This window comes from Pavona decussata, unplaced genomic scaffold (assembly GCF_977016875.1).
Source record: "Pavona decussata unplaced genomic scaffold, jaPavDecu1.1 SCAFFOLD_93, whole genome shotgun sequence".
NCBI lineage: Eukaryota > Metazoa > Cnidaria > Anthozoa > Scleractinia > Agariciidae > Pavona > Pavona decussata.
In genome coordinates this window covers 1,048,686-1,063,022 of record NW_028145510.1, presented here as the reverse complement: position 1 = coordinate 1,063,022, position 14,337 = coordinate 1,048,686, and the positions used below count along the sequence as shown (strand labels likewise).

The following is a 14,337-nucleotide window of genomic DNA, read 5'->3' as shown; positions in this document are numbered from 1 at the left end:
GTGAAAACACAAAAGAAAGAAGTCTACTGATATGAACACTCTTTTCCGTTTTATTTAAGCTAATGGCCTGAATAGTCAGACAATTGAAAGCCTACCTTCGTCCGCGCTTGATCACCTTCTGTCAATTTCTTTTTTTTTTTATGAACGTACGCAGGAAAAATGGTGAATACGAGCCAGCAACATTTTCCAGTTTTTAGCGCTATATATACAGCAATACTTCTCTGAGAAGAAATATCCATTCAACATTCTCAAGGCTAATGAGTTTAAAAATCGAGAAGAGTTCTAGCTGCGAAGCACAAGTCACTAGTTCGCGAGCACGACAAAAGGAACGAGCTGCAAGCCGCTCGGGCGATTGACGAAAACGAAGAAGATGCTCTTTTTGAGGCAGGAGAAATCGGCGACTCCAATCCAGTTGCACTCCAAAGAAGTGTGTGGTGGTTTTTATCCCTGCACTTGGGTTAACGAGCCAGAGATGAGAGCGACGAGGACAATTGACTTAATGCTGCTTCTTTTAAAGTTGAAAATGATTTTCACAGCAGCCTTTTCTTGATCTGTACTTAGTGATGCGCTAGTAAATTTTCTGGGATCGAAGAAACCCTTTCGTGGGTTTAAAAAAACAAACCGCAGCTGTTAAGATTTTCGTCAAATTCCACTACAAATCGTTCTTGAAGTCTTTTCTATAAACATGTAAACGTTCAGTAAATTTGTTTTCATGTTATCCTCGTGGTACCGTAGCTTGTTCTTTTTGAGTTGCTCGCGTCATCAAAAACACGTCACGACGGAAACCCTTTGAATTCAAGTGACCGGAAGTGCGTTTTTTAAAATAAACAAGTTTGCTCTGAGTGCCATATAATAAACTACTTACTAACCTAGCTTGCTCGAGCCGTACTGGAGAATATTGGCCCTCGGTCGTTTTAGTGCGGACCTCGCTGTGCTCGGTCCGTACTGCCACGACCTCGGGCCAATATTCCCCAGTACGGCCCTCGCGCTCGGTTAGTAAGACGTTAATATTGCCCGCCATCCCAAGTCTTCGCTGTACGGTCGAAGCATTATGGATTCTGAGGTCGAAACAGCAGTATATTGACGTATACGGGCGCCAACATGTGTCTGTGAGTTTACATTTAATTGTGTTCAGCCTTATTAGCACACATTGAGACAAACAACAAAACCAGCTAAAAATAAATGGTCTTCAGAAATTAAAAAAGCTTGGTAAACTTAGTGTTTTCTAAAAATTTGGGCGAAAACTCCTCATTGCCTGATTTTTCAACAGTGAAAATGAAATTGTAATTGTTCCCGTGATTAAAATCAGCAAAGTCTTTTTAAAATTTATTCCTCCAATACTGTTACCTGTATATCGGGCCATCCCCATATAGCGAGAAGGCGCTTCCATGTAACAAGCCGGACAGGTTTCTCTCGAGTGGGAGTTCAAGTCACACTGATTCGTGTCCAGCCAGAAATTCAAGCTCATGCAACTTGGATCGTCGAGGCACAAATCGAGGCAGTCAGAATAGTTGTTTGTGATGCTGGAGCTGTAGTTTTTGTAAAAGAGAGCGAATCCTTGCTGAGATCTTTCTCCGCGACACTTGTCGCTTCTGCCTTGTATGGTTTGATGCAGAAGGAGGGAACAAGCGAGGGCGAAATAGATTTGATTCATGTTCTGATGTTCCTTTTGAAGTCTAGTGAGTGTTTAGGAACTGCCTCGACACGATTCGCTGCTGACTTGTAGAGCTTGCAACGGTGGGAGAATAAGATATTAAACACAAGGAGAGGGAATGGATTCCATTCACGTTTTCGTCTTCGTGTTCCTGTTCAGCTGTCCAAAACGGTTTTTTTTTTAAATTAAAGCACTCTCTCCAGGAATATTTGCTTTACACGAGCAAATATTAATGTAGATCTCACCCAAGTGTCGCGGAACCCACTCAGGCCTCTGAGAATATGTTTATCTGCGCTTTCGGCATGAATTAAATTTTGACAAGAACTGAAAATTAACCTTTATACCCACCGGATGGTATATCAAATTTCATCTTAAATATGCAAATTCTCAATCTTCCTTAGACGCAACTATAAATTTAAGGCAGAATAATATCCTTTGGTGGTCTCTTTTCGAAAATCATATTCAAAAATTAAAGTTCCAGCGACTTTTTAATTTCAAAAATTTCAGAATGCGGTTAAAATGTGGTGTTTTGTTAACCGCTGGCTACCCGGCTAGCCCCGGTCCCAGGACTTCTCTTAAGTAAACCCGCTGACCCGAAAGCCATTGGAAAAATACATATCCCTGATCGTGAAATCAACCTTGCTCTTTTTTTGGATTATTTCCTCTACATTTCAGTTGTTGCTTATTAGATCCAGTTTACTACAGGATCTCGTAAGTACTTTTATTTTGTCGTGGTGGTCCTTCCAAACACAATTAATAGTTTTTAGCTGCGGTAGGGCCCAGCGATTGACAACTGAATTTGAGCGGACGGTCTAATATGATTTTTCTATTTCTTGTTTCACATTTTGTATCATTTTCATTGTTGTCTACCTAGACAGCTCTCTAGCGTAACCTCTATGATTAAACCTCAAAATCAATTCCTACGTAGTTCTTATTTTTATCAACAACAAACAAAATGGAATATTGGGCACTTCTTAAAAGTGCTGAGCAAAGCAGTCAATCAATGTTGCCGTTTATGCTGTGCAATAGCATCTTAATTTTCCAAGTGTGTGGTAACCTCGCTCGAAGCTACTGCCAGTATCCCCAAACCTGAGCTGTTTAACTGGAAGATGCGTCTTGTCAGTAAGGAGACCGCTATCTTCCCGCCAAACACTGTCATTTGCATCACAGTTACAACCGTTAATAGAACCTGCCCTTGGACGTGCGCATGTGTTGTTCATCCCGCATGCGCACTTGCCACTGCCAGGTGATACTCCGCCCCAATACGTCATCTTAGTAGAATCACGTGACACCCACCATCCGCTTGCAGCATTTTTTTCATTCGTAAACAAAACTGAAGAAAGGCACTCATACTTGATAAACTGTTCACAATGTGAAGAGACTGTCGTGAGACTCGCCAGCTGAGAAAGACTCGCTCCTCTGTAATGAATGTGACGTGAGTAACTCCCTGCGTCTTCATATCCATCCACCAAAGTTCTGTTTTCACTGTCGTGACTGATGACTGTCACGCCAACTCCATTTTTGTAAGTAAGGTCGCAATAGACTGTAAATGGCTCCAGTCCTCCCTCGCCATCTGGATCAATCGCGTGATTGCCTTGTTTTACAGTAGAATCGAGTTTCTTCAATTCGCTGCAGGACTTTGGTGCAAGCATCGTGTCGGTGTCTGTCAGAGTAATGAATTTATTATTTTGCATTGAAAATCGTTGACATATACAGTATTACTCAAAAGGTTATTTCGACATTATAACTGTAACTGTTGTTAAATTAATTATTTTCAATTCCAAAACTTTGCTTTTCCCCGCTATTTACCTGGATATCGGGCCATTCCCATGTAGCGGGCAGGCGCTTCCATGTAGCAGGCCGGACAGGTTTCTCTAGAGTGAGAGTTCAAATCACATTCATTCGTGTCCAGCCAGAAATTCAAGCTCATGCAACTTGGATCATCGACACATGAATCAAGACAGGAGCTGTAGTTTTTGTAAAAGAGAGCGAATCCTTGCTGAGATCTTTCTCCTCGACACGATTCATTTCTGGCTTGTTTGGCTTCAAACAGAAAGAGGTAACATACGAGGACGAGATGGGGACGATTCATTTTTCCATGTTCTTGTCTCGCTAAACTATTCTGGTAAGCGCTAAATTACAAGTTTAAGTTGACTAGATGTCTCCGGTAATGTTTGCTTTATGCAGTCAAATATTTGCTAAACACCCTTATTAACACAAAAAAAGCTTAACAATTGCAGGGAGCTGGATTATCATACACATCCGTTTAGTTGTCTCGTCTGACCAAGCGGACTCCATTGGTATCAAGAAATGTGTGTGGGAGACAGCACGTAAGCGTTTTAATATTTGACCAGATTAAAAATTTCTCCTTTGCTTATTTGTAAAATAATTATTGATACAGCAAATTTGTTTAGTGCGTGGCAGGTGTTTGCTTCTAAGTATGTTTATTTTCTTCCTCCGTCAAAGGAAGGGAATGCGACATGAGGCATCTTTTTAGACCGGCCATCGCGCCTTTTATTATAATTCTTATAACACACACTTTCGAAGGCGAAATTTAAAGGGCTAAACGTTAAAAAATTGAAATACAGCCTAAATCGACGAGCGCCTCTCATAAAACATCGTTTTGTTGGGTTATACTTTTTGGCGTATGATTCGATCCAATATTTCGAAAAAAGAAAGCAATTCATTAGGGTTTGTTTAATCTTCTGCGCCCAACATGTACTCTAAATGCCATTTAAATTTTACATTGCATTATTTACCCTAGGTCTTTTGACAATGAAAATGTTTTGTAACAATTCTGCATGATTTTCGCGAAATCTAGGATGTATGAAAATGACATTCTGTCGGTATCAATAAGCTAATAAGATTTTCTGAAACGAGCTACGTCTTATTTGGGGATTATACGGAAAAATCGAATTTGTTAATGATTTCCTTCCTCAGCATAATCTGATAACATTGTAATCAGTTTTTGCCGCACTGAGTCATCAGTGTTTGCGTTCATTGTTTGGTAATTTGACCTTAAAACTACCCTGTTAAAAGCAAAAACGAAAAGCTTCGACAGCAGTTAGACATCTTAGACGGCTTCTTTTCTGTTTCCGTGATCTAGCTGTCGTTTCAAAAAATACAAACGTTTTGCGGCCACCTGAACCAGTATTAGGGTACACTGTTGATCTGAATTTTATTATGTTTTGCTTTGTGCTTTTTGACTTTCTTGTGCAATAGAAGGCAGTTCTAGATAGTGCGACACACCTACACTGTATATTTTAACTTGACTTCTTTACTTCAGAGTTTAAGTTTACATTAATGTGATAAAAAATTGATTTATTCGAGCCCTACCGATGCAAGTGAAGTAAATTTTTCACATAGCCGAGACTTTAGTAATTCCTGTCATCTCTACGTTTGCCCCATGAGGAGGGAGGGGAACGGGTCATTTTATTTTTGAGGGGTGCCAAGAGTTTTTTTGACAATTCTCGTCTCTTCAAGCTTACGCAATGGTATGACATTTCCTACTAGTTTGCAAGATATCTCTTTGCTTAAGTTACGCAGAGCACTTTTTTCTGTTGAAAATTGAAGCTTTGCAAGAATTTTGCGGTTTTTGCCCACCCCTCTCAAAAAACATTTTCTGTCCCTAGTTACAAACTGCTCTGTCGATCTGTTCAGCCATTTTTGTTTTTGAAAAAGCTCGAAATTAACCATTTTGAGCTAAGTTGTTAGGATTTTTTCAGCCTCTCAGGTCTACAAGTAATTCTGGTTGAGTTTCTTCGAAAGTGACATGAAACATCCGTGTTCACACCAGGACCATATTCACTAAAGCCTCCTAAGTTAAGATGCATCAAAGTATCGTTTCTTAACAATGGACCACTGTAAGTCTTACAATGGTCTATTGTTAAGAAACGATACTTTGGATACATCTTAACTTAGTCTTTCCCGTCACACCTCGTTGACACTGCTTTTCAAACTAACTAAAGGTGTCCTAATAGGTTTGTCTCCATCATGAGCTGGCCGCGTTAGAGGGCCTACACTGTCACGTCAAATGTCACATGAGAACCAATCATTTCTAACTTCTGGTAAATTTCAGCGAAAACAGAATCGCGGCGCGCGGGCAACTTGTTTACCTCAAGTTGCAGTATTTTAGGAGATTTTCTCGAACAGTTACGTCGCTCGAACAAAGCGTAGATAAAATAACTCAAGACAAATTTTACTTATGCTTTAGAATATCAACTCATTTGCTTACTAGTCCGGTAAAGTTAGTGAATGACCCACCACAAATTGCAACAAAAGCTAAATAGGTCTCATTTTACTGGTAATACCATTAGGAATAACATACTAAAAGTCACCGAAAATCGGAGCATTGGAACAAGGTTAATTTTGCGGGAATTTGAATCGCTATTAAAATTCGAAAATCCGCCATATTTAATTTATGCAGCAACAGTACCGATGGAATACCGAGCTAGAAGTAGACTCTCTAATTCGAAAAAAATGGCAATATGCTAACAAAAGTCGATTGGGCAACAAATTAAATCAATTTAAGAGTAGTATAGGTGCATGTTATGAGGCCTGACGTAATAATGACGGAATAAACTATGATAATTGTAGTATTTTGGAGTGCAGGTTTCGTATTTCGAAAAGTTCAAAAACTCACTGATAACAACTTTGTTTCTGACTATTTTTTTAAGTGTAACAATAACAAAGTTTGAAAATATTTATGTTATTATTTTAATACTAATTAAATAGGCGATGAATGTAAAAATGTAAAATAATTGGCAGATATGGAAGCATGTTTGAAGAACACTTTAACTGTGTACGAACTGGTACACCTGCTAGTAGGCTCCTAACTATTATACACTGTAAGTATCAGCCTAATTACCAGACTAATGGGCCACATTAGTAGTAAGAGCTTAAAACGTACCTGAAGCGGCAGATGAACTCTTAATAATATGTCACTCATCGTCAGAATCACAATCTTCCTCAGGAAGTTCTACATTGCAACACAGCAGACCTTTGTATTGCCCACATGCAAGGGAACAGTACAAACCAAACTTCACACAACTGCATCTTTAGAACTGTAGTCTGTCTTGCAGTCGCAATTGATAGCTTCCAGAAGATGCTCTGATGCAGGTTGCAGGTCAGCTGCAACAGGCGACATCTTGTCATCTTTTAACCTCTACTCCCATTGTGTAGCGCACCGTTGTGCACTCCACGCCATTGCTAGACTTGGTGGTTCACACGTAGACTATGGTAGTTGGCTGCGGCTAATGTTGGTAGCAGTGTCCGCGGTTGCACACATGACGTGCTGGATGAAACTTTGCGGTGGAAATGCTGCACTCAAAGAGTATCGATCTTGTCACCAGGTCTGCCGTTGTACAAGCAGACCCGTGCGTTTTCCCCAGCAATGCGGATATCTTCTAGTGTAGCGTGCGGGTCCTGAAACACATCCGCTTTATCTCGGAAAAAAGCATTCTATCTGAATTTCTTTAAAGCCTCCTGCTTACCAATACCAAACACTCGGGAGGTTGTATCACATCCCAGCAATGCATGCGCGAATAGAAGATTGTCACAGAACGATCACCTAGCACTCTTTGCACCTGATTAATGTTCCAGCACCGCGCCGCTCGCTACGAGTTTGACTTTGGTTCCGGTCTGAAATACAGTTCACAATTTGAGCTCTTTGAATTGCAACAAAGAAGTATGAGGAGATCTGTATCATCGCCAACTAAAACTGTGTCGTTCGATGCAGCTGACTCAATTGCTGTTTGTACCACTAGCACATCTGCATCAGCTTCTGCATTTATGACTACGATGTTGTTCTGTTGGAAGTGACCTGGGTGTAGCGTTATGAACCTCTGTTTGTTGGTCTTGTTGGATAAGAACACATCCTTCTTGATAGAACATATCATATCCCCAGTGAGACGCACTTCAGCAGCCATACTAGATTTGGTTCGTCTACTGTGAGTGTTGTCTTTTGTGGACGGTCCGTTTTGATAGCCATCGTAAACTATGACAGGAGATCTATATTTGTCCGTCACATACTTAACGTGGCGACTACAGATTGCATCAAATTTCTCACCACTAGGCCACAATTTCTGTAGAGAAGGGCACCTCCATCCAAAACGTATTGGGCAGGTGTAGGCATAGCTAAAACTTGCTTCCATATGGCATAGGCGAGTGCAGCTTTGTTTGGGGAAAGTAAAACATTTGTCGTTTTAAAAAGTGCAGGTGGATAGCTGCAAAGTTCATGCGTGAAACCTTCGTCCAACAACTCTACCTTAAGTGTCCCTGCTGAAACGAGACGCTGGAACAGAAGCAAAGGATCAACAACCACAGTTTCTGTGCCTGTGTGCACTGCATCTTTTGCTTCAAGACAAGGGTCACAGCCTGATCTTTGTTCTTGAAAACATACTCTTGCACTTTCTGGCTAACCAGGCCATCCACGATCTTCTTTCCAACTTGACTGCCCTTGCCAGGTTAACTGAACAACTTGCTATGACACCAGTAGTCTGCTGTCATTTGCATCAAATGGTGTTTTGGATTGTAAGTATTCCAGGACCTTGTGGGTGTCTCTGGTGTCTCTCTCTTGACGAGGTATCGATATGTCGTTGTGTTGATCACTTGTGCAATAGCTGACTGATGCGTATCCCTGAAGAGCTTCGTTCACCTGCACACGCTGGAATAGATAACAACCACACATGTCTCTGCTGTTCATCAATACCTCTTCCCCTTATCAAACCCCCTGCACTCTTAATACTTCTCATTGGGGCTTGTTCGATTACTAGATTGGTAGACAGTTCAGCCAATATCGTTCAGAACGGCGCACGACATGACGACCCTCCACAAAATGGCGTTGCACTTGGTCTTGATCAGAAAGTTAGCTGGTCTTTTTTTGTTCTAGCAAATAATTCGACAAATGTGACGTCATATTTTGTCATAAGCCACGCTAATGAACGTCCCTACATTGGAAGTGTTGTACATAATATGATGCTGATTTTTATTCTCATACCTTCAACTGTAGGAGCTACAGATCTTTGCACTTTGTTAAACTTTGGCTGCGATATTAAATATGCATAAAATTTTGGATGAAATTATAGTGGTTTAAACTTTGTCCAAAATGAAATTGTTCCAATGCTTCGATTTACGGTGACTTTTAGTATGTTATTCCCCAATAAATTGGGAATAAAATGAGACATGTTTCGCTTTTGTTGCAATTTGTGGTGGGTTTGGCCTTCAAATTTCACAGATTGACTGGACTATACATCTGGAATAACAGACAGAATGAGCTTGTCCCACATGGCTAAAATACTTCCTCACGTTTCTAGGATAAATTTGTACTTCGCCTAGTGCAGCGTAGCGTGAAATACAAAGTCGTTCTAAATATTGAAAACTTCCTTTTCAGACCGTGGTTAGAACTGAAATTTTCCTGCAAAGTATTTACTTGAGGCCTCCTCAATCTATTTATGATTACAGAGTTTAAATAAAAATTACTTTGTTCCTACGCGAAACAAGCTTTCAGACCAGCCAAGTTTGCTTCCAGCTTTTCGTGTCTTTGAGACCGCCGATAGCCAGAACAAATTTTCTCGAATTTTTAAAAATTTCGGCGGCATTTCGAAAAACGAATGACAACATGTTTGTTGAGACGATAATACCTACCAACAAACCAAAGCGCAATGAAAACTATATTTTAAGCGTGACCGAGAATTTTGATTTTGCTTGATGTTAATAGACATTCGCTCTTAAAGCAGTCCTTTGCTCCAGTTTCAACTGAATTAAGGTATCTCCCAGCGAAAGTAGTTTAGTCGTTTCCAAAGCAAAACAAACTTGAAATCGAAAGGACACTCGAGAGAGTTCTTTTCCACCTCGGCTATATTTTCATCTTTGATAAACGGTTAACCGGATGTCGATTTGGTCTATGAGTTTGATTGACAGACGATTGGCCGATGGGAATACATCATTGCCTCCCGTTCGCTGACGAACGGCGTTCGGTAAAATGTCTGGGCTCAGCGGCAGGCGTTTCCTTTTCTTCCCCGCCCCTTCCCCCCGCTCCTACTTTTTTGCTCCTTATGCCCAATGCCCTCGCACGCTTGCCCCGCTTGGCTTAAAGAAAACGGATACGACTGCCACACAGGCTATAGTTCCTGTAAGATAGAACAATTCCCCCTTATACATTTTCTTTGAATCTGTAGGACCTGATTTTCATGCATGTATTGTTTGCACAAGGAACCTTGCTTATTGGATGCTTAAAACTCAATCTCCGAAGACTCTTTGTGATGTTGGGTACAAAATGATATGAAGAAACCAAAAATATAGAAATGGTGTGCTCAGCCAATCAGGGACAAGTATTTTTGCCGCTCGATCAATCAGCTGGAGTGAGTTAAGTTTTGCCCTCGAAAAAAATAACAAAATAAAGAAACGATACCCTCTGTCTCGACCGATCAGCATTCCATAATTTTTTCGTCTATGTTGAAAGGAAAATTAATTAAATCTTAGGTCGTCAATCGAGGTAGACTTAGCTCTGATAGTAAAGTAACAGACCTTCGAATTATCCAAAGATAGAGAAGAGCCACGGTAATATCGTTAAGTGAATAAAAACTACATAAAACAGGGATCCGGAGTAAAAGAAATTAGTGGAACCTTCCACGATAGTTACCATTAAAGTAATAACAGCGACACACTAATTAACATCCCCATTTTTGTTTATGCATTACAATCAAACATCATAGTTGTTTACAAAGTGCATACTTTAGTACTTCTGATAGGGAGCTAATGCAGTGTTTTACTATCCCAACTTACTTTTATGTTGTGAAAGAAGTGTTTGGACTACTTCAAACCGTTCAGTTTAGTGCGTATTTTTAAACGACGATGTCTGGACGTTTATGTTTATGCTATGCCATAGCACTTCAGCTTTCCCAGTGTGTGGTAACCTTGCTCGATGCTACCGCCAGTATCTCCAAACCTGAGCTGTTTAACTGGAAGTCGTGTCTTGTCAGTGAGGGGACCGCTGTCTTCACGCCATACATTGTCATTCTTATCACAGTTACAGCCAAATCTGGAGTCTGCGCATGAGTTGGTCATCCCACATGTGCACTTACCACTGCGAGATGCTCCGCCCCAGTACGTCATCTTAATGGAATCACGTGACACCCACCAACCATATGGATTGTTATTGTAAAGCAAAACCGAGTTATGGCACTCATACTTGATAAACTGTTCACAGTGTGAGGAGACTCTGGTGAGACTCGCCAGCTGAGGCAGACTCGCTCCTTTGTAATGAATATCACGTGAGTAACTTCCTTGATTGCCATAACCACTCACATGTGTTCTTCTTTCACTGTCGTGGCTGATGACTGTCAAGCCAACTCCATTCTTGTTAGTCATGTCGCAGTACACTGCAAATGGTTGCAGACCTCTTCTGCCATCTGGATCAACGAAATAATTTCCACTCACACTTCGGGCGTCTTTTCTGATCACAGAGCAGGATTTGGCATAATAACAACCAAGGCCATCTTTGATGTATCCACGCTTACACTTGCCGCACGAATAAGATCCCCGTTCATTTGCACACTCGGTGGTAAACTGGTCGCAGTAATATGCCTTTCTTTTGCATTCATCGACGTCTGAAATTATAAGATTAATTAAGATTACTATTTGTGTAAAGCTTGTCAAAAGAAGAGACCTACAGCAAATTTTTTTGTAAAATAAAGGCATATGGTTTCCTCGCTCACGTGACGTGAGACTATCTCCTAGCAATACTCTACCGTGAACTTTTTTGTATCGACTTTTAGAGATGTCTATTTTCTGAACCTGAGTTATTGTCATTGGCATAAAAGTGCACAAAAATATCTTTCTAATATTTTACTTAGAGGAGGTTTCAACAAATGCGGACTCGTGAATAGAAAATCTTTAAGGCCACAGCCGTCTGAATTATTCTTTTGGTACAATCAGCGAATATCTTAGACATCTAGCTGACGTATACACATTAATTTCCACCATGATGTAATAAGGACATAAGGGAAAGATCATTGAATGCCCTAAAAGTAGCCTGCGAGCAAGATGTCTTTTAGGTCAGCCGCGAGAGGATTGGGGTGGGGGTGGGAGCGAGATTGGAGCGCCCCCGCCCCAATCCTCTCACGGCTCGCTTCGTTCGCCACTCGCCACCTTCCGCGGCTGGCCTAAAAGAGAGCTTGCTCGCAGGCTATCCAAAAAGTAAACAATAACATTTATAATTCACCGTCTCCCAAACGACAGCACCTCATATTTCTTAAAACCCACTCTGTGTCAGGCGGACAAGCCGAATCGTGCCAAATGAACACGCCTCTTCGTAAGCTGTGATTTGTGGTGTTTTTGAATGTATATCTGTGTGTGAGCTTAATGGGGGTGGATACATCAAACGCTAAGGATGGTGTCTGTTCTTGCTACTGTGCATACTTTCTACGCAACTGGTGATGGTCTGAGAACTCGGGTTTCTGACGGCGACACCTTTAAAAACGTTTATCTCTAATTTTAGAGATATTAAGCTTCAATTTAGGAAAAATTCCTACCGCATTTTTTGTATTTGAACGCTTTTTTAAATGGTTACCCTCAATTTTCTTTTTGGATTTCAATAACCCATGCTATTGTCTGCTTTTCTCGCATAGCCATGGACTCCACAAAAAAACCTCTGTATTAGGAAGCTCCGTACGTTTAGGCTCAATTTATGGATAGAGTTTCTTTCCCGTCTGATCTTATATAGTTTCAAAAATCTTAGTTAAAATCAGAGCTGCGACTTGAGCTGCAATGTACCTGGAATGCTCCTCAAGTGACTGAAATGCAACGTATAAATTAGATATTGATTGTTTGGCAACATTCAGCTTGTATTCGTCTATAACAGTAATCCGTCAGAGTACAATTGACACGAATTGAGTGCTTGGTAAGTCGCAAAAATTGATTTTGTACAACTAAATGTAATGAATTGTGCTTGCACGTGCTTAGCTTTCAAGTAACAGATAAGTATAATAACGTCGAAAGGTTTCTTTTCTCTGTAAGTTCAACAGGGCTCTTTTAGCTATCTGTATCAGAGTATCAGCCTTGTCATTCGAACTTCCATCGGAATGCACCTGGAATTCGGTTTTAGTGAACCACTTGACTCGTTCATTCTGTTGGATTGACTAGTCACGGTATTTACAGTTGTTTTTATTTTTCCTTAGAACAATACCTATTTCTACGTATGCTTTGGTCGAAGGATATCAGATAATTTAATTGATTGCGAGTAAGATCCCCTGTCAGGCTTTGCTGTGTAAATCATTTGTGATCTTCTTAACTTTTGTATGTTTTTAAAAGTTCTTTTGACAAACCTGATCAAGATTTTAATTTTTAGTGCTGAATTTTCAAACACAAAGCATCACACAACTTGATTTCTCTCTTCCTGAGATATTTCCAAATAATTTATTCTGTACCTGATCCAGTAAATATGCACTTAAAAATTATTAGAAACTGATCTTACCTTTCTTGCAAGTAAACTGATGACAATCACTGCACTCCACGTCATTCCATTCATAGTTGTATTTCACACCAAGTGCGTGCACGCAGTCTTCATCTTTGAAGTTGTTCGGCTGATTCTTGGCCCAAGCTGTAAAGTTTCCCGCTCCACCATCCGCCCAAGTAAAGTTACCCTCCGCGGAGATGTCATTCATACCCAGCCAGGATTTTTCGCCATTGTGGCGGTGCTGTATGTAAACATTTTCTTCGTTATTGCTGACGTCAGCAAGGACGGAGTTTTCCTGTCGGCATTTTTTCAGAGCTGTGGTCCAGTTTGCACATTTTTCACTCGTAAAGTAACAGAATCCATTGAAATAGGTCCAGCCAGGGTCACAGATATCTGCGAAAATATGAAACATAAAAATGATTTTAGCCGTACGCCAGTTACGAGAAGTCATGGGTTATTATATTTCACTTCGTCATTTCACCAGAATCTGATAAGTTCAATTCATTTCTAACTGCTGAGATTTCTTATGATGTCTACAGTAGTTCAGTTGTTACTCTAGTAAGTTTGGGGAAACCTCAGTTCGCATGCAGAAATCATAAGTGTAGAGCTGCCAATAAGCGGGAAGAGTGATTTTAAATCGCGTAAAACCAGAGAAAAGTAGTCACAATTGGCCAATCACAATTAATTATTGACAGTAATGGATTTTTTGGTGTTATGCTAGCTATCTGCGGGTTCCCAAGTCTTGGTATGTAATTTTATTATTTATTCAATAAAGTTGTTGTTGTTGTTGTTGTTGTTTTTCAGACGACTATTTACTCTAAGTCATGGAATTTGAGCAACGGATTCTGGAGACTAACAAACAAAACAAAAAACGAAATTTTATAAAAAAATCTGGATTGTTCTGAATGGTTTCAATAACTTACATAGCGTGGAAACAAACAGTTAACTTATTAGATCCCCTATTAATTGACTGACCTATAAGGACCGCATAGCTCACTGACACTGGATCATATCTGGTCTGGTACAATTCCTTGACACAGACTCTAAATCCTGAAGCATTCATGTTCTGGAAACAAATACAGAAATCGATTCCGTTTAAAATCGTGTTTCAACGATTTCTCATTGCTATTTTGAGACAGTCAAGTACCTTTTAATATACCTGTTCTACTTTAGTCTTAGTATAACTTATCTTCCTTCGTGTAAGAAGTCCCTCAATTGGAACGAGACA

General features: G+C 40.2%; 2 protein-coding genes across 8 annotated transcripts in view; both read right to left on the bottom strand.

Annotated features, from left to right (window-relative positions):
• The window catches only part of LOC146473486 (contactin-associated protein-like 2), a 50,787-nt gene that overhangs the window by 26,385 nt on the left and 10,065 nt on the right, over positions 1-14,337 (bottom strand). For 2 of the 5 annotated variants that reach the window (XM_085118127.1, XM_085118131.1), the window contains exons 14-16: positions 14,085-14,175; positions 13,128-13,502; positions 10,335-11,262 (exon numbers count right to left, since the gene is read on the bottom strand). The exons of 2 other annotated variants lie outside the window; for them this stretch is intronic. In XM_085118127.1, coding sequence (XP_084974253.1) covers positions 10,526-11,262; positions 13,128-13,502; positions 14,085-14,175 — 1,203 coding nt within the window. In that variant the 3' untranslated portion in view covers positions 10,335-10,525. Of the gene's footprint in view, positions 1-10,334; positions 11,263-13,127; positions 13,503-14,084; positions 14,176-14,337 lie in introns of those variants that run through there. One more of the 5 variants, XM_085118128.1, reaches the window with a different exon arrangement.
• Positions 2,362-3,611, bottom strand: LOC146473487 (neurexin-4-like). 3 transcript variants are annotated; one of them, XM_085118374.1, is made up of 2 exons: positions 3,460-3,611; positions 2,362-3,307 (listed from the first exon to the last, which is right to left on the bottom strand). In XM_085118374.1, exons 1-2 carry the CDS (start codon positions 3,582-3,584, stop codon positions 2,668-2,670), a joined length of 765 nt encoding a protein of 254 aa, XP_084974500.1. In that variant the 5' UTR covers positions 3,585-3,611; the 3' UTR covers positions 2,362-2,667. The 3 variants fall into 3 exon arrangements, with proteins under 3 accessions (XP_084974500.1, XP_084974497.1, XP_084974499.1); XM_085118371.1 differs by having other exon boundaries at positions 2,362-3,317; positions 3,464-3,521; XM_085118373.1 differs by having other exon boundaries at positions 2,362-3,319; positions 3,472-3,521.

Bases quoted from the DNA above. Each gene is read 5' to 3' on its own strand.
- LOC146473487 (XM_085118374.1), bottom strand. From the start codon at position 3,584: ATGAGCTTGAATTTCTGGCTGGACACGAATGAATGTGATTTGAACTCT. The intron at 3,308-3,459 runs ATAGCGGGGAAA...AGACACCGACAC, and splicing joins ATGGCCCGATATCCAGGTAA to GATGCTTGCACCAAAGTCCT.